This window comes from Oncorhynchus nerka, linkage group LG2 (genome assembly GCF_034236695.1).
Source record: "Oncorhynchus nerka isolate Pitt River linkage group LG2, Oner_Uvic_2.0, whole genome shotgun sequence".
Taxonomy (NCBI): Eukaryota; Metazoa; Chordata; class Actinopteri; order Salmoniformes; family Salmonidae; genus Oncorhynchus; species Oncorhynchus nerka.
The window spans coordinates 48178882-48199519 of record NC_088397.1 but is presented as its reverse complement, the minus strand read 5'-3'; the positions used below and the strand labels follow the sequence as shown (position 1 = coordinate 48199519).

Genomic DNA, 20638 nt, shown 5'->3' with positions numbered 1-20638 from the left:
CCACCTAAATAAATGTTTGGAGTAGATTGCCTACTGAGCTGAACTGGGGTGTGATACGAGTACAATAGACAAGGTGTTAGAGGCTATTAGCATGTGTAAAGATCCATGCATGACCTTCCAGAGCCAACTAATCAACACCGGCCAAGCTCTGTTTTTTATTCTGACTTCTCAATTACTGAGCTTCTACTTCTTATCATTAAAGATATTCTGACTTACACGTACACACTCAGAAGCAGGCCATTTTACCTAGTGACATTCTTATCTCGTGCACAAATACCTTTCATATCCAGAAAATAGCCTTACCATTTCACGTGTTCCATATGAAAGGTTATCACAAACAGTGCCTTTGTATTGTATCAGCAGATTAGGAAACAATCAATGTCATCAGTATATTGTCTCACGCAGTGATTGGTCGTGAACCACTGAACATATGGCCTGTGAAAATGATTGTTTTATGTGGGTTCTATACAAAGACATTGTTTAGAATGTGTTTTGTAGATCTACTACTGTCTGTAGAGGACATGCTGAAGCACGGAATCACTAGAATAGCTTTATGTTGATTTGACTGCTGTCTGCTCTGTTTCTGTGCTGATGTTGGTATTTGGAGAGTATTGAATGTGAATCATGAAAACGGCTGTAGGGTATGCTAGGCTACTAGTAAGATCCAGTAACGTGGTTTCCACTGCAACTACAATAAAAGGAAGAAAGTGTTGTCTCATCAGAATAGCAATTCGTTTTAGAATTCACTCCAAACAAACTGTAAGATAATTGAACAAATAATTATCCATGCACATGTTTCCAGTGTTATTTACAGCATGTTTTGTGCTCCTACCATGTTGTTGTTATGTTGTGTTGCTACCATGCTGTGTTGTCATGTGTTGCTGCGTTGCTATGTTGTTGTCTTAGGTCTCTCTTGATGTAGTGTTGTGTTGTCTGTTTTGTTGTGATGTGTGTTTTGTCTTATATTTACATATAAATATAAATATATACATTTTTATTTTTATTATTATTAATATATATATTATAGATATATATATTTTTATCCCTGTGCCTTTTGACTTTTGTTAGGCCGTCATTGTAAATAATAATTTGTTCTTAACTGACTTGCCTAGTTAAATAAAGGTTAAATAAAATAAAATAATAAATGTAATATTTGAAACTCGAACATCTCACATTAATTCATATGTTGCATGTCTAAACAAACAATATGTCACTTAGAATGTCCATTGGTCTCCTGTCATGTCATTTTTTACATTGCCATACAATTCCTTTGGTGTCCTACTTTTCCAGCTCTTATTAACTGATATTTTAGCACCCACTAGTGGTACAAAAACGCCTCAAAATGAATCAATGGAAAGTGAAGGGCTGGTATGGTTCATTTCTGACCATGCGACCAGACCAGGGGAAAGACTGGGCCCTGGATACGGCCTATGTAGAGAAAGTCACAAAGGAAAAAAAGTCCATAAAATATTGTCATCGAACTGGGCGCATTCAGCGGTGACGGAGCGTTTATGGAACGGTCAGATATAAATATACTATGAGGAACAAACGTTATTGATCTCTCCCGAGTGGCGCAGCGTTCTAAGGCACTGCATCTATGTGCTAGACGCGTCACTACAGACACCCTGGTTCAAATCCAGCTGTATCACAACCAGCCGTGATTGGGAGACCCATGGGGCGACAAACAATTGGTCCTACCGTCGTCCGAGTTTGACCGGTGTATGTTGTTGTAAATAATATTTTATTCGTAGTTAAATGAAACGACATCACGTCGGCTCTATTCGTGATGTTTCTATCGGCAACGTTTGGCTACTGAACGTGGCCCTGGTAACGCAAATTTTATCCGAAGTGAGCGATATTTTCTACACCAATGAGTTTAGCATATGACGTTCATCGTAGCTTCCTATTGATTGTTAGGGGTTCACGTGAACCTTGCCTTCAGGAGAACAGAACACTGCTATATAAAGCATATATATAGTACACACTGTCAACAATATTACATGCTTTTCCCCCCAAACCGTGATGTCCTACTTTTCATGGCTATAACTGAAAAGTTATAATTTAATATTCAATATATTCTGTTATGTCGTTTTTCCTATTAAATAGCAGACTATTAAATACTTTTCACAGCTCAACATATACTATTTGTGTAACACTTTATAATTACTTTCATGAATAAGCATGAATAAACTAGGCTATAGACTATTAATACATAAGTATATCATTATTTGTAAACATGTAGGCCAATTAACGTTTATAAGCATGTATATGCCTAAGTATTAGCCTGTAAGAATTAGAATTCATCATAAGTATTGTAACATATATAGTAATAAAAAAATAATTAATAAACTTTTCTAAACATTTATAATGGCATTTTCAGGAAAGTTTTTTAAAAGTGGTACCTGCTAGGATATGTTGTAATTGCAGGTGTCTGTGAGCTACTAAAATACCCAATTGAAATAATGTAGCTTAATTTGACTATTTACATTTGTAAAAACATCAAATCTCGGCCTATTTGGAATGTATTTTGTGTGAGGTATTATGTTGGAATTGGGGTTTAATAACTAAATGTATTATTTGTTTAGCACTGCAGAGGAAATTGATCTGTTTCGGCTACTCTTTGGTCCAATATTGTTATAGGCCTAGATTTATGAATTAATCAATAAAAGTGTTACATGCGTTGTTGGAGCCTGGTCTCATCAGCACAGCCGTATAAAGGCTCAGTGGGCCTAGTTTTTGATAGTCACAAATTAGATTCGTGTATTTTTCCCATTGAGGTCAGACTCCACCCTTCCTCTCCAGTCCATTTCAGAGGCTTTCAGAGGGATCATAGATTTTCTAAACTGTCTGCTTTAGGCTACAAGGTTTTTGTGGCTGCTGCTGCAGCTGCCATGGTAGCAGGGGGAGGAACAACCCTTTGAGGGAACAGCCAGCTCGGCGAGTCAGTCACATTCCTGGCCGGGATTCAATGACTGAACCAGACACAAACAAACAGAGCGAGAGGGAGAGAGAGGGAGAGAGAGAGATAGTACAGCTAACTCACTTCACACATTCGCTTAGAGCTAGAGAGCGAGAGCGCCAGACTGCGCAGACTGGGCATATTTGAGGATCACATCGTGCGGACTAGACTGCAGTGGAGAAGAGAAAATGTGTTTCCTTTTTAGGCTCTTTTTGTGAGTGGTCCGAAGGATTTCCCTTACGTATCTGTGAACTGGAAAAATTGTTTCAGGGTATTAGAACTCAATAGTGTCTTATCCTCCTTTTTAAATGGATACCGCCCTGGTGGTAACCTTCTCTAGTGACATGGAAATGCGCCGCGGTGGATTTACTGAGTCCTTAGCTGGATTTTGAAGACAACTGATTAAAATAGATCGCCTACATTTGAACTCACATCTCTATATAGTGTTGAAAACATGGAGGCCCCGTCAAGCTTTCAGCCTCATCCCGGACTTCAGCAAACTCTGAAGCAGTTTCATTTGAGTTCTATGAGCTCTCTTGGTGGACCGGCGGCGTTCTCCGCTCGGTGGCACCAGGAAATTCTGTTCAACAAAGATGGAAAAACAGCTGAACTGATGCTGGCCATGCCTGTCCAGACACCACCGGTTATGTCGGGGCCGTTATTCATTCCATCCGACCACACCACCGAAAGGTCCGAAACTGTCCTGGAGCGTGAGCCAATTTCGTGTTTCGTGGTAGGCGGCGAAAAACGTCTGTGTCTGCCGCAGATTCTCAACAGTGTCCTGCGGGATTTCTCGCTTCAGCAGATCAACTCCGTGTGCGACGACCTGCACATCTACTGCTCCCGGTGCACCGCGGACCAGCTGGAGATCCTCAAAGTAGTGGGTATCCTACCCTTCTCTGCCCCATCATGCGGACTGATCACCCAGACGGATGCTGAGCGCCTCTGCAATGCCCTCGTTTACAGTGGTTCCTATCTTCCTCACTGCAACAAGGAGCTGTCTGGCTCCATGGAGTTGGAGAGGACGGAAAAAAGTTTCAAAATATACCACGAATGTTTTGGTAGGTGTAAGGGGTTATTTGTCCCAGAACTGTATACCAGTCCCAATGCCGCCTGTATCCAATGCATGGACTGCAGACTAATGTACCCCACTCACAAGTTTGTGGTCCATAGTCACAAAAGACTAGAGAACCGGACAGTTCACTGGGGGTTCGACTCAGCTAACTGGCGTGCCTATGTTCTCCTGGACCCGGACTATACAGGGAAAGAAGAGAAAGCTCTCCTGGAGCAGCACCTCAAAGTAATCAAAGGCAAATTTGACTTCGTAAACAAGCCCTCAAACAAATCATGCAGGGTAAGTTTGATGAAGTTTATTAAAGTGTGTGTAAAGTGCCTAAACGTCATGGATGACTGACATTTAATTGGATTGTAATAACTTGTTTTATTATTCATTCGGTATTGGCAGTGATTCCATGATTTAAATAATGGCCCTATTCTATTGGACACCCCCTGTTCTCTCTCTCTCTCTCACACACACACACACACACACACACACATATATATTCAGTACCAAAAGTTTGGACACATCTACTCATTAAAGGTGTTTTATTTATTTTTACTATTTTGTACAATGTACACTAATAGTGAAGACATCAAAACTATGAAATAACACATATGGAATCAAAATATATTTTATATTTGAGATTCTTCAAAGTAGCCACCGTTTGACAGCTTTTCACACTCTTGGCATTCTCTCAACTAGCTTCACCTGGAAGGCTTTTCCAACAGTCTGAAGGAGTTCCCACATATGCTGAGCACTTGTTGGCTGCTTTTCCTTCACTCTGCGGTCCTGCTCATCCCAAACCATATCAATTGGGTTGAAGTTGGGTTATTGTGGAGGCCAGGTCATCTGATGCAGCACTCCATCACTTTCCTTCTTGGTCAAATAGCCCTTAAACAGCCTTGAGGTGTGTTGGGTCATTGTCCTGTTGAAAGACAACTGATAGTCCCACTAAGCTCAAACCAGATGGGATGGTGTATCGCTGCAGAATGCTGTGGTAGACATGCTGATTAAGTGTGCCTTGAATAAATCACAGACTGTGTCACCAGCAAAGCACCCCTACACCATCACACCTCCTTCTTCATGCTTCCCGGTGTGAACCACACATGCAGAGACCACCCGTTCACCTACTCTTCGTCTCACAAAGACACGGCGGTTGGAACCGAAAATCTTAATTTGGACTCATCAGACCAAAGGGCAGATTTCCACCGGTCTAATGTCCATTGCTCATGTTTCTTGGCCCAATCAAGTCTTCTTCTTATTGGTGTCCTTTAGTAGTGATTTCTTTGCAGCCATTCAACCTGATTCATGCAGCTTCCTGAACAGTTGATGTTGAGATGTGTCTGTTACTTGAACTCTGTGAAGCATTTATTTGGGCTGCAATTTCTGAGGCTGGTAACTACTGAACTTATCCTCTGCAGCAGAGGTAACACTGGGTACTCCTTTCCTGTGGCGGTCCTTGTGAGAGCCGGTTTCATCATAGCGCTTGATGGTTTTTGTGACTGCACTTGAAGTTCTTGATATTTTCCAGATTGACTGACCTTCATGTCTTAATGTAATGATGGACTGTCATTTCTCTTTGCTTATTTGAGCTGTTCATGCCATAATATAAACTTTTGAGCAAATAGGGCTATCTTCTTCTGTATATACCAACCCTACTTTGTACTGATTGGCTCAAACGCATTAAGAAGGAAAGAAATTCCACAAATGAACTTTTAACAAGGCACACCTGTTGATTGAAATGCATTCCAGGTGACTACCTCATGAAGCTGGTTGAGAGAATGCCAAGAGTGTGCAAAGCTGTCATCAAGGCAAAGGGTGGCTACTTTGAAGAATCTCAAATATAAAATATATTTTGATTTGTTGAACACCTTTTTGGTTACTACATGATTCCATATGTGTTATTTCATCGTTTTGATGTCTTCACTATTAGTCTACATTGTAGAAAATAGTAAAAAATAAATAAAAACCCTTGAATGAGTAGGTGTGTCCAAACTTTTGACTGCTACTGTATTTACACCCACATTATTTATTTCCTTTTTTCCCTGGCTGATCTTTTGCACATGCACATATATTGGTTTAAATTCACATTTAAAAGGTTAAAATTGAACATTAAAATCAACAGAATCTCAAACTATCACACCCTTGAGTGGCCCTCCAATCCACTCCCCTTGGGGGAGTTAACCGGACCAGAACCCCCCTAGGGTAACTCAAGGGCATCTGCATATGACAAATGGAGCCTCAATTATATATTTTATTAGTCCAAGAGGGGAGGGGGGCTGGGGAATTCATTTTTGGGGTTAGGTAATTAGAGTTTAATGAGCTTTGGGTTATCAAGATGTCTGTGAGAAAGGGCTGTGTTGAACAGGATAGTGTGTGTGTGTGTGTGTGTGTGTGTGTGTGTGTGTGTGTGTGTGTGTGTGTGTGTGTGTGTGTGTGTGTGTGTGTGTGTGTGTGTGTGTGTGTGTCAGAGGAGACTGGTGGGTGGAGATATAGCAGTACGGCCTCTTCATAATGACTGGTATAGAGGGAATGGAATGATATCTAACGGGAAAACCATGTGTTTGATACCTTTCCATTCATGCTGTGCCACCAAGCCGCCTGTGGTGTGTGTGCACATTGACGGATGTGGTGGTGGAAGGTTTTCAGGTTGACCACTTGCCTGTTCGGCATCTGCCTGGCTCCAAGCGAGGGTCACAGACGTTTGGAGCGGACTAAGGACGAGGCGACATGGTGGCTGTTTCCCTCAGCTCACAGCAGCTGTTGAGTGGGACTCTGCTAATGACTGGCCCCTATGTATCTCCATGGTGTAACAACTCCACTCTGAACAGGAGACACAGGGCCATTTCTCGTAAATCCCCCCCTCCCAGTGACTTTCAATTTCACTATCAGTGCTACTCACGAAATTGTGGCATTTTTATTGTGCAGTTATAAATGGAGGTCTTTCTCGACCAAGAGAGGCTTGGTTGAATATTGATGCGGTTCCGTTGTGATGGTGGATGTTCAGACGAGGTATCTCAGAGACCGTTTGCAATCTATTATTTAATGATTAGCTACAAAGAGATGTAAGGACCTTTTGTTGTGGAGAAAAACAGAGATCCACTGTACTCGTCCCTTCTGTTATGGCTCCCATCAAAACATATCCGGAATTAGTTCCTAGCAAACTACATTGCATTGCAGATTCCATGCATACATTGTCCTCTATTTTTTAAATTCTACATAAATTCTTCATTTCTAAGTTGCTTTGTAAAATGGCACCAAATCTCACAGCAAATGCCCATTCAATAATAAGTGAACATAATCTGTGTCATTTTCGATTGAAGAAATGGACAAAGAAAACTAGACTACGGAGTCGCGGACCTGAAGAGAAAATGTCGGAGGAAAAATCTCCACCACCTGTGGCTTGTGGCTGGTCTCCCAACTGTAGCCATCGTGTCATGATATATGTTCAGCGTGCTTCATATTTGACAAAACTGTGAGGTCTCTGCTGACAGTCTTCGAGTGTCTGATGAAATATATACCGACTGAGCTGAGGCAGGCAGCATCAGGGGGAGTGGTCTCTGTGTGTGTGTGTGTGTGTGTGTTTGCCTGCCATGGTTCACTGTCAGGAGTGTCCCAGTTAGCAGACAGTCAGGCCTGGTCCTTAGGGAGCAGCACACCAGTGCTCCCATACATCACTCTGACAGGGGAAGCTGGTGAGAGGCTGGACAGCCGCCAGCAGCCAGCCTTGGCTCGCTTACCCATGAAACAAGAACTCAATATTATTGCCCCGACTCAGACCAACACTGATGTCGGGGTGTTTTATCAATCAGTCCAGGATCCACTGTCTGCCTGGGCCTTCAGTTACACTACTGTACATGTAGTGCTGTAAACTAGGCTCAGTTGAGAAACACCTTTTTGCTATTTTGGAGGAATCTCTTTGACTAAAAAGAAAGTTTAGTGATAGAATAGATCATAATTAATCAAATGATTTAATTCAAGTACTGTGGAAAGTTGAACAGGGTTTCCACATAGCTAAAGACGGCATTATATTTAGTTGAATATCATTGTTCGGGTACAAAGCAGACAGGGATCAGAGGGGGTTGACACCAGAGGGCCGTTGTGTCTGTTTTGAATCAAATCCTGCATTTGGTCATTAAGCCGTTGCCTAGCGTACATATGGGGGCAGATTGGAAGAGAAGAGGCTGTAGGCTCTGATTGAGGAGATGCGGGCCCAGTGGGGCAGGGCCTTGACATGTGTTGTCAAAGGGCCGTGACACCTGACCTCTATCCACAGAGAGTGAACCCACCCACCCCCACTGTATTCACAGCATTCAATCAGATGCCCTTGTGTCCAGTCCACTGGCCAGATGGCTGTCTGATAAAGGACCGAGAGACACAGCAAATGCAAAAAAAAAAAAACATAGTCCACCAGTCTCCATCATACAGGAAATAAGTCATGAGAGTTAGTACACCAGCATACAATGTAAACTTATATGATACACCAAATAAGTCATGAGAGTTAGTACACCAGCATACAATGTAAACTTATATGATACACCAAATAATACGAGTTAGTACTCCAGAATACAATATAAACCTATATGATACACCAAATAATCAGAGTTAGTACTCCAGAATACAATATAGACCTATATGATACACCAAATAATCAGAGTTAGTACTCCAGAATACAATATAAACCTATATGATACACCAAATAATCAGAGTTAGTACTCCAGAATACAATATAAACCTATATGATACACCAAATAATCAGAGTTAGTACTCCAGAATACAATATAAACCTATATGATACACCAAATAATCAGAGTTAGTACTCCAGAATACAATATAAACCTATATGATACACCAAATAATCAGAGTTAGTACTCCAGAATACAATATAAACCTATATGATACACCAAATAACAAGAGTTAGTACTCCAGAATACAATATAAACCTATATGATACACCAAATAACAAGAGTTAGTACTCCAGAATACAATATAAACCTATATGATACACCAAATAACAAGAGTTAGTACTCCAGAATACAATATAAACCTATATGATACACCAAATAACAAGAGTTAGTACTCCAGAATACAATATAAACCTATATGATACACCAAATAACAAGAGTTAGTACTCCAGAATACAATATAAACCTATATGATACACCAAATAACAAGAGTTAGTACTCCAGAATACAATATAAACCTATATGATACACCAAATAATAAGAGTTAGTACTCCAGAATACAATATAAACCTATATGATACACCAAATAATCAGAGTTAGTACTCCAGAATACAATATAAACCTATATGATACACCAAATAACAAGAGTTAGTACTCCAGAATACAATATAAACCTATATGATACACCAAATAACAAGAGTTAGTACTCCAGAATACAATATAAACAATATAAACCAAATAATAAGAGTTAGAGAATACAATATAAACCAAATAATAAGAGTTAGTACTCCAGAATACAATATAAACCTATATGATACACCAAATAACAAGAGTTAGTACTCCAGAATACAATATAAACCTATATGATACACCAAATAATCATAGTTAGTACTCCAGAATACAATATAAACCTATATGATACACCAAATAATAAGAGTTAGTACTCCAGAATACAATATAAACCTATATGATACACCAAATAACAAGAGTTAGTACTCCAGAATACAATATAAACCTATATGATACACCAAATAATCAGAGTTAGTACACCAGAATACAATATAAACCTATATGATACACCAAATATTATCAGTATACAAAATAGAATTCCGCCTGTTCTTCTATTTGGTAAGAAAAGTACATAAAATAGGGTTTTGTGAGGAATTACCACAAAAAAAATCCCTATCGTTTTCCAATATTTCTCAGTATACGTTTAAGAGGTAAGGGCAACAGCATTCATCTCGTGACTGCGTGGAGAGGAGAAGCGGACTCTGGAGACCCATGTAGTCCTTACTTAATCAAATGAAGCCTCTTCATGCGAGGCCAATTTATGACATTTCTCATCCCATTGTTCTGCTCACTCCATCAAATTCACCTCAAACCTGGGACCAAAACAATCAACTGAGTAGTCTCTGGGTGGTGAGGAATGGTGTGTGTTGTACCTGTGTGCTTTTGTACGGGTGTGTGCAACTCAGGGCTAGCGAGACAGTTGTGTCTGTTTCGTGATTTGTGTATGAGCGTGTCTTTGTTCACTAGGGAAGTGCATTTCTCCTTACAAGCGCGATTCGATACGCATCTAGACACATGGACTCCAATACGATACAGGAACGATGCTTTTAGTTTGAAACGATTCAAATCGATGCGCTAACATCGATGCGCAAGACCCCATTCTAAATGAATATCTGATACTGATGGAGCTCAGGAGCTGGATCTGTCTGAGCTGACTTCTCTGAGCCGAGTGGGCCTGTGTACAGTATGTGTGTGTGTGTGTGTGAGTGAGTGAGTGATGTAGTGTGTGGGCTGAGCCATAGGGAGACGATTTACCATTTACCACTATCAGATTAGGGGGTTCAATTTATGTTTTTGCGCCGTGACGTCTTATCTGAAATCCTCATCACCCGCCGATTAATTTGTCATATAGCAGATTAAAATGTTTTGAGCTAGTAATACGTCAATATTTAGTTATCAGAAATGAGCTACGACATACAAAAGCCGATTAATTTAACACCGTTTTGGATTTCACCCGTCTCACAAGCGAATGGTTTTGACCATTTGGAACTTTATGGAGAGTTGCTCTCTTCTCCCGTTCCAACCTGTGAGGCTTGCAAGAAGGATTGCTGTCCATGTTATGAAAATACACCTTTACCATGTTCACGTGAAAATGGCCAGATGCACTGACTGTTTAAAGCAGAAGTACCCAAAACATTTTGTACGGTGAACCTTTCAATCCAAAAGCCCCATTCAGCAGATAGATCAGCAAGATGTGAGTTGTGTTCATTCTGGTAGCCTACAAAGCTCTGCCGTTAAAACTACATTTTCTACAGCGCATTTGATAACATTGACCCAGCAAGTTAAATTGGTTGTTCCTCAGTTAATAAAGCCTATGATTTAAGATTGCGGCGGCCATTTTACAAACATTTGGATGCTGAAGGTGCCACACAGATATAGCCGAACAATATTAGAACAGGGTAATGGTAGGCCTATCTATCGTTGGCACAAGCAGTTGCGTTCTGCCGTTCTGTGCACACAATTATCTGACTTTGAGATCAACGTCATACGCTGTTACATGCATAAAAGCTCAATAGGAGGCTGAAGGAGAGGGGCGCGTCAATTCAGCCACAACAGAAAAGAGAAATAAAGCAGAAAATAAAATATGAGTAAAAAACTTTAGTGAACGGGCGATTTGTAGAGCTTGAATGCTTAATTTTTTTTTTTTTTTTTACCTATGCACGCTTCATTTGGATCGGTTTGGGCTCCCGCACACCAATGCACTCTCATCTTAAACATTTGAACAGGGGACCGGTGTGTGCAGTAAGTGCGTGTAAGTTGGCATGTAATTATGCCTGGATCAGCTGGACTGGAAGTTTAAAATGAGCTCACTGACTGCTCATTTCCATTCCCATCTGTTTGCTGACCTCTGGGAAGCCCTGAGGGCACACATGGTGCATCCCCCCGGCCCCTGGTCAGCCCCGTCTGACTACCACTGACCCAACACAACTCCTCACTGACCAGCACCTCCCCGAAACGGAATAGCCAAGTCCGACCAAGACTCAGTATCTCCAACCCCTGCCTCCAGTCCAACCTAAACCATAGCCTAGTCCCTAACCAGACAGATAATGCCGTGGATAACAGATCCAGTCCAGAGTGTTGGTAGAATTCATTGTTTGGAACTCTGTTCACTTGGCTCTTTTCTAAATCCTTTTGAAAACATGGCCCACTGACCACCAGCTCCCCGGAGAAGTGCATCATGCCATCTCTTCTGTGATTGAAGGCGAGTGGGGGTCAGTGTGTCAGAAAGAAGGTGTGAGGAGCTCACAGGGGTCTTGCCCTCCATTCTCCAGGGGCTGACCCCATGTTAAAAGGGCGTCAGCTGGAGTTCTGTGATGGGCGCTAAAGACCTGCCCCCTCCTTTGTTCCAGAGCCCTGCCATTCAGAGGCTGTGAAGTGCAGCTATTCCTCTTTGTTAATGCCTTGTTTATTTGGGTGGTGCGTGGGTAAAAGGTTGGGGACAGACAGGTAGAGTGGGACCCTCATCTCCCTTTAAAAGGAGCATTCTCGTGCCCTGAGGTTATCCTCAAGCGTGCTTCTCTTCCTCACGCTCTTGCGAGCAGGGGAATGCGGTGCGATATCTCACTCATAATGTCAGAGAACCGGGGTTACGCAAGTAACTTTTAATCGTTACGTTCGAATAGCAAACAAAAACCCATAACAAAGTGAGGGGATGTCCAATACAAGGCGTGCACAATCTCAGTTTAATAAGATGTGTCCCCAAAAACTCCTCTGTAGGAGAAGGCCCTTCTAGCACCATCTAAAAAAAACGGGACGAGGAAAAGCCGAAGCTTTGTGGACTCGGGAGTACCAGCTAGCTGTCTAGGGCTCTGACTGGTCTCTAGGTCAATGGAGAGAGTTCTCCTTGACAGAGCCAAGTGGTCTTTGCCATTTACATAAAAAGGTATTCCAGGTAGAACTCTTTTGGGTTCCATGTAGAACCATCTGTGGAAGCACCTTTTTTCCCCCAAAGAGTGTAGAGAGAAAAAACGCCCCTCAGAATCCTATAAAGGGCTATGAGGGTTTCTCAGTGAGCTCTGGAAATATGTCCTCCCTTGGAACAGGAGAGCAGAATATTTAGGGTTCTCTACCTTGACGTACAGATTAGCAGCGCCCTCTGGTGGGAAAACCGGAGCGGCACATGCCGGAACTGGCTTGACTGTGATAGCTCGCTTCATAGCAATCAGAGGCAAAAGGCCATAGACACGGGAAAAAGGGGGAACAGTGGATGGCGAAAGACAGATTTGCCGTCCTGCTCCGTGTGTCAGTGAGACCGGATGGACGGCTGACATGCTGACTTCTACCCCTGGCTGAAAACCTGAGAAGACACCGGGGGGTGGAAAGCCTGAGCGAGGGAGGCACTCGGGGGGAACAAACTCGGGGGGAGAACTAAAAGTGAGTCTCCTCCATTTTCTCATGTGAGAATGGTCACAAAAGTGAGCTGCTGCACAGAGAATAGGATTTTGTCTTAACGCAGGCCTGCCTTCCGACTTCTGCGAAACTGTAGAAACTGTTCAATCCGAAGACAGAGGGGTAGGGCAGAGAGCCGTAGGCCCTGCACACTATCATCTTCAGGCTGACCCTTCTTACCTCCCTTAGGAGGGTTAGCGGGGAGGATCCTTGCTGCCGCTGCAGCATAAGACTGCTTCTCTACAAGTTTGCTTTGGTTCAGGAGCCTGAGTTTCGGCAGACTGCCGCGCTGCTGGGGACCTCTGTCCCCCAAGGCCAGCTTTTTGCCCCTTCCCAGCTGTAAGACTGGGCGAGATGCAGGAACCAACATTGGGGCATCAAGGAGGTCCACTTTTTATTTGTCTGTTAAGCTGGATAAGCTCAGCCAAAATACCCCTTCTCTCACCACTGCAAGGCTCATAGTACTACCACAGCCTTGAATGGCACTATGAAAGGCATGGAGGTTCGGGTCTGTCATCATACAGATCTCTTCCCAAGCATCTGGGTCTAGGGTGTCCGATTCCAGTTACTTCCACACTTCTTCCTTCCTCCAGTAACAATAAAGAGGTCACATTGAGAGCTCTAATTGCTTGGGCTGAGGTAAAGCGCTCTGCCTTCACATGGAGTGAGGTGCTGGTTTCGTTAGTAACACGGGGAAAGGGGCTGAGGTGGTAAGCCAGTGACGGCTCCACCGTGGGAGGGTTGCCAAACCCAGATTCTTCCATATTGTCCAGGCTCGGGGTACCCCTTGCAAGAATCTTGCTAGTGCTGGTTTTTTCCCATGAGCTCTTAGCTTCCCTGGGGCAAGCTGGTACTGCGGGGAGCAGTTCCCTTATGGGAGTCTCTTCCCATCGTATAGGTCCCTTAATTGGAGTAGGGGCTCTCATTGCTGAGTCTAGCCACGGCCCGCTTGCAGACATGAAGGAGCCCAAACTTTACTGGAGGAGGGGCACATCCACTGCTCTCAGGGCCGTTAGGTCTGCTGGCTTGGGAGGGCGGGCGGGAGAACGGGGTCATCAGTGCAGGAGATGCGGACTATCTCACCTTCCCCTGATACTGCGTCGTCAGACAATGAGGCGAGGGAGTTGAGGCTTTCCATGACCTCGCCCCAACTGGGCTTGGTTGCAGAGAGCTGAGCCTCAGCTGTTGCTGTTGGCTCGAAGGCAAGAGGGGCTATTGAGATAAAAGCATTAAGCCTTCTCTCTTCAGACCTGCCCTCATCAACAGTCTGCAGTGCTCACCGGACTCAGGCACGTTCCTTACACAAGAAATTGATGCATAGAGGGGACCGAGCAACGCCTGTGTTGTAAGAACAACTTGTAGATGGCGCAAGCTAGCTAGTACCTTGTGGCTGGTGGCTAGCAAATCGTAACTTGTGTAAATGGCGTACTAAGCTAGTTAGTTAGAAGCCTTGCGGCTAACAGCTAGCCATAATGAGCACCATATAACACTATAGCCACGAGGCTAGTGGGGTGTTAGCTAGCTCAGTGCTAGCTGAAGGAAACCGCGTGGGGGCAAAGTTAGCCTTCAGATAGAGTGCTCCAGTGACCGACGGCGTCGTGAAGGCTGGGATGGTCGGTCTAGTTAACACAACAGGCGAATGTAGGTTAAGCTAGATGAGAGACAGGAGCTATCAATGCTACCATGCTAATGAGGTTAGCTCGCCTCTTTGCTGTGTCCGTCTGTGCCAATGGCACCCTGTTCCATGTTGGGCAGCCAGTCGCCACTGACTGGTCAGTCTGCTACAAAAACATGCACACTAACCTGAAACTATAGCAACACGCAGAGCATTATTCCCATTTTTCATAGACTATGAAAAATAGATGAGACAGAGTTTTTTGATGGAGTGTCAGTTCTCTTAAGGCGGCGTGCTAGTCAGTCAGAGAAGAAGGAGATTAGGGAGGAGGAGAAGGAATGGCGTATGTGTAGAGGAGGAGTAGATTATGTAGTCATGCTGAGAGCAGATGCCTGGATGGGGTTTGGGGAAACTGTCCTGTTCCACTTCCCTCTGTCTGACCCTGATCCACTCACATGTTCTGTAAGAGTTACTGCTGCTGACTCTTATCAGTCAATTTAGCTTATCTGCTTGTTAGAGAACAGGAATTAAAAACATAAGAATGTGTCTTACGGACTGGCTTGCTGCCCGGCGACACACACAGGCTTTAGTCGTATTCGGATGATTCAAAGTGATTCAAGTTTCTACGTTTGTTTTGAAGCCACAGACAGCAGTGTCTTTTTTTCGCTTATTATATCCATCTTGGTTTGCCTGTGTTGGAACTGGGCTGCAGTGCTAGTCTGTGTTTTGGATCTGTCGGACCACGTTGGTGCTGTGCCCGTGTAGCTCCAGTCAGAACGGAGCAAAGCCAGGGCCTGCCGGTGCCGTATGACAAATCAGCGTTCTGCTCTCGCCTACATTCCACCCACCAACCACCTCCAAAGCCATCAGGAGGATTAGCTCGCGCGGCTAAACCAAACAGACTGCTCAATGTTCTGACAGCATTTGTTCCAAATCTTGTACACGCCTCTGGTTTGATGGATAATAGCTCACGAATCATGCATTCATTCCAGCTGTAGCTGGTGTCAATTGTAGGCTACGCTACGGCAATTGGATTCTGAAAGGAGAAGTAGTGAGTGTTTTAAGGATTTACCACTGCACTCCAGGATATACATAATTTATTCTGAGATTAATTGGCACAGATTAACGTTGAACTCACTGTGGGGTTCAGTACCGCATTCAAGCAGACCGTGACGGACAGGAAAGCATCTGTTAGCAGCCAACGTTATAGCAGAAACCACTAAGTTAGAAAGCCTGGTTTGCCTAAAATGTTGTTTTATAACTCAGAGTTCTCACAGCACACACACACACACACACACACACACACACACACACACACACACACACACACACACACACACACACACACACACACACACACAGTCAGTGAGGACACACACGCACGCACACACACACACACACACACACACACACACACACACACACACACACACACACAGTCAGTGAGGACACACACACACGCATGCACGCAAACACACACACACACACACACACACACACAGGCTGGAGTCTCCTCCATACAGTAGGCCTGTGATTGGAGGGCCGATGTGGTTGCTAAGCAGAGCTGCTCTTCCTGTGCTAAATAAGAACTTCATACTCTCTCTCTGGCTGGTGGGCTGAGAAGAGTGTGCCAGAGCTGAGCTGCAGAGCACAGCACACACAGTCAGACAAGCAGGCAGGCAGACCTCCCCACATAGACTTACTCACAGCAGAGCAGAGAGACTGTAGGCTACCCTCCTCCACCCTGCACCACAGAGACATCTTCCTCTTCCATATAGAATACACACATCATCCTCCTACAACACATACAGTGGACCTCCTCCCACCTTCTCCTTCTCCCTACAGCACAGAACTCCCCCTCCTCCGTACAGCTCCTCTTCTACCGTATAGAACATAGAAAGCACCTTCTCTACCGTAGCCCACAAAGCTTTTCCCAATTCTCTCAGTCTGGACTACACAGGCCGGTGAGTAGTGAGTGTTTCACTTAGGAGGGATGAGAGCCCACCACCATCCATTTTGCAGTCGTCCTGTCTTTCCCTCTGCAAATGAAGAGGAAGGGTGACGGTGATGTCAGGATGACCCAGTACACAGCCTCCATCTCCCCGCTAGCTGAATGAAGGAGTGGGATACTCATTTTCACTCTCTTTCTACTCTGTTATACCCTATCAGGACAGGCTACCATCTTGTGTAGGGGCTCTGCCTTGACGACATTTGATATCTTATAGTGTGATGTCTTTGCACATCCACCCCGCCTGCGAATTAATAGAGAACCAGTCCTAATTAACCACCTCTCGACATGGCACGACAAGGCAATCTAGTATCTCCCCTGTGCTACTGGTGTCTGGGCCTCAGCGTTGGGATCTGCAGAGCGGCTATTGTCTATGGTCAGTTACAGTGTCGGGGCAGTGCAGTGCTGCTGGCAGGCAGGCTCCCCATATCAAATGAATCCTGCACAGCTGTCTCTATTCTACTGGTCTGTACTAGTCTGAGTTAGACTCGTTTATTCGGTATTACAGGCCCTCTGGGTCCGTCATGGCCACCCCTGTTACTGTGTCCTTTACCCTTAAAGCGTCTGCCCAGTCGGACCTTTCTCTCTCTTTTGTTCCTACTGTTTCTCACAGGAAGTGCCCTCATTCAAAAGCCATGATGTGTCGTTGCAGACATGCCATTTCCGATTACTCACCGGAACAGGGCCCTGTCTCTCTCCTTTAATCCCCCCTCACACTTCCTCGTTCCCTCGCTGGCACGGCGGCGCTTGCATTTAGAGAGACAGGCGCACAGATGGGGGATGCTATAGGCTCAGAGAGAGAGAGAGAGAGCTTCCTCCCTCTGCAGGGGCCTGAGATGAGGCGGTGACCCTACCAGGGTGGGGCCCTTAGCTGGCGTTGACGGGTGTCTGGCTGGCTTTATTTCAAGCAGGTCACCGAGCCTGGCCAGGCACGGCAGAGAGACACAGACGGGCTCAGCCTGAAACAGAGCTTGGGTGCAGGCTTGCCCTTTATCCCATAACGAGGAACATATTATAAGCCCAGTGTGGAGTCTCTTATAAGCCCAGTGTCTTAAGGCAGGGAATGGGACGGTATCAGGGGAGAGGTTAGCTTACACATCATCTTAAAAATCTCCAAGCTGCTTTTCAGATGATCATCATATAAACTGGGTAATCCCCTCTCCTTTTGGCACCAACAGCTTCATCTGCTGCATAGTTGAGCAGGAGAAGAGACAAACGTATCCAGCTGCTATTGAAGGCGCAGTGACAGGACCTTTCTGGATGTGATGTGCCATTTGGCAATGGGGAAGATGAAGGAAGGTCTCCTGAGAGGGACAAAGGGAATAAGGAGATGGAATAGGGATTAAGAGAGAGGTTACCTTTCTGTTATGGAACCTTCTGATTTGACGAATAAAGGTTGGGGGAATTGTTAATACAATGCTATAACAGTTACAGTAGTGAAATTACCCCTTGACAGAGACAACAATGGAGAAGGTCGGTCTGTGTCCAAAATGGAATGTATGAATTATTCCATGGCTATGACAGGGCCTTGTTGGGGCCCGTCTCCACAAAGACTCCCATCTCTGCATGGCCATATTTAATTCAGGCCTTTCAGCTGCTTAACTGTACAGGCTGTTGATCGAATGAGTCTCTCCAAAGGGATTAGTCACCCTATCGTCAACCCAGTTCCCTAATTTCTCTTCCTTTGTTGTGGTTCAGGCTGCACTAAATGGGATAAAGGACCTTGGCTGGACACAGTGGGAGGAAGTGGCTTTTGTGTGTCTGGCAGGTGCAGTGGAGTGTGGATGGAGTGACGGTGGGGTTTTTGGTTGTGTGTGTGTCTTTGTTTGTGTGTCTGTGAGTAAGTGTGTGTGTGTGTGTGTGTGTGTGTGTGTTTATCTGTGTGAGGGAGTGCGTGTATGTGCCTCAGCAGGCCAGCAGGCTGTCTTCCCTGTGGCCGAGTGCTGCTGAGATAGACCAGGAACCTCTGGAACTGGACTTGAACCCTCAATCACAGTGCTCCTCGGGGGGTTTGCAGTAAATTGTTCAGGCGAATGGTTTTCTCTCTCCTTCCTCCTCTCTTTCTCCTCACATCTGGTGAGCAGTGCTAGCGCCCTTGTCATCTTTTACTGCGCTGAGGTCATTTCCACCCTATCGGTAGAGTGAAAACACATGATGTACTGGGTTGGGCCTTGATGGGGCAGGGCTGGCATGGACCAACATGGACACAGGCACACATTCAATTTATCAACAGCTGCCCAGAATGGCCTTTCTAACTAAGGCAAGTCTCAAACGGCGCAATTAGAGACTTTGAATTGTACGTTTTGGAAAGTTTTCGAAAAAGATAAGTCTTGTCAAGTGAATGCATTAGTACCGATACAACTATGTTCAAGGTCATTTGCAGTATCAAAAAATGTGACGGTGAAGATTCCAGGCATGCTGCAGTTTCCTTTTATCGTGTAAAAAAAAAGAGCTGCTCTGCAAAAGTATCAAGTAAGCAGTGAGCTCCAGCAGCCAGGACAGAACTGAAGTCTTACTGGAAAACGGATGCATGGGATCTATTTCTGTAGTCCGACAGCTAGGAGGACTCTGTCATAGACTGATTGTACCAGGCAGCGCTCATTATTGAGGGCACCCTCTTCTCTTCTATATGCCACTGTCTGTCTGTCTGTCTGTCTGTCTGTCTGTCTGTCTGTCTGTCTGTCTGTCTGTCTGTCTGTCTGTCTGTCTGTCTGTCTGTCTGTCTGCTTGCCTGTCTGTCTGTCCTCATTCCCTCTGCAGCAGTTTAGCTCACTGCCTTTGTTCTCTCACTTGGCTTGAAACTGGAGAATATGGAGAGAAGTGCTGAGGCTGCAGTTATATAGCCTGGCTGCCCACAGCTCAGACAGTACACGAGAAACACAGCACCACAGCACAGACCCCCACCTCAGTCCCCCTTTATACACACACAGCAGCGCCAAGGCACAGTCAAATCACGCTAGACTAGAGCCACAGCCACTTGTGTTATGTTTATGTGTTTTTACCGCGTGTACGTTTTTTTTTTCTTTTTCCTTTTTTTCCTTCTTGGACGGTACTTTGAAGTGCAATCAGCATCATTTTTTGTTTTGAAATGAGCCCAATTGTACTCATTTAAAGCATGTGTGTCTTGACCAAATGCCACCCCAACAAACCATCTATCTGGATGTCTTTGGGCTAGTAGTGTGAGAGAGATGTTCCATAGACTCCAGCAGGCGTTTCTAACAGCAGCCTTGTAGAGTGGCTGGAGAGACAGTGAACTTTTATCACGCTAATAGCCTGAAGTCACATCTAGCTCTAATGGCTTTAGGCAGCCATGGCAGGGGCAGGACCAGGGGTTGCCTGGAGGTCAGGTTGAATTGCAGTATATACATGCTAGTTTCCAACTGGTAGAACCAATAAAGGAGAGAGAAGGAGAGGCATCTGAGGTGAGGAGGGGGGAAAGCAGTTGAAAGCAGTTGTTATTGGAAGAGCAATTGATTAGCAGTAAAAGGAAGCCATTGATTGAACCTGCCATTTTATATAGAGTCATCCGCACTTTCTTAACCCTCTCAGACTGCTCTTAATTCAACACAGCCTCTAACCTGGGATGGGAATGAAGTTGTGTCCTGCTTTTTTAAAATGTGACTCGGTGATAAGAGTCACTGGCTGAAAAACCACTGGAGGGTAGAACATATTTCAAAGCTTGTTTGTTAGGAGGAGGTAGTTGCAGAAACATGGGAACGGTTTAGTCGACTTCCTCTATATTCGTTTTGTCATTTTTAATTCAACTTTTGACCAAAACCTTACTTCATCAAAAGGACCTGCTTATGAAACGGTGTTCAGAGAGCTGAAATGTGCCACATTTCATCCAGATTGC

General features: G+C 44.4%; 1 protein-coding gene across 1 annotated transcript in view; it reads left to right on the top strand.

The window, feature by feature from the left end:
- The first annotated feature begins 2993 nt into the window (after nt 1-2993).
- The window catches only part of skib (v-ski avian sarcoma viral oncogene homolog b), a 41111-nt gene continuing 23466 nt past the window's right edge, over nt 2994-20638 (top strand). The window contains exon 1 of the mRNA XM_029672234.2: nt 2994-4313. Coding sequence (XP_029528094.1) covers nt 3414-4313 — 900 coding nt within the window. The 5' untranslated portion in view covers nt 2994-3413. The remainder of the gene's footprint in view (nt 4314-20638) is intronic.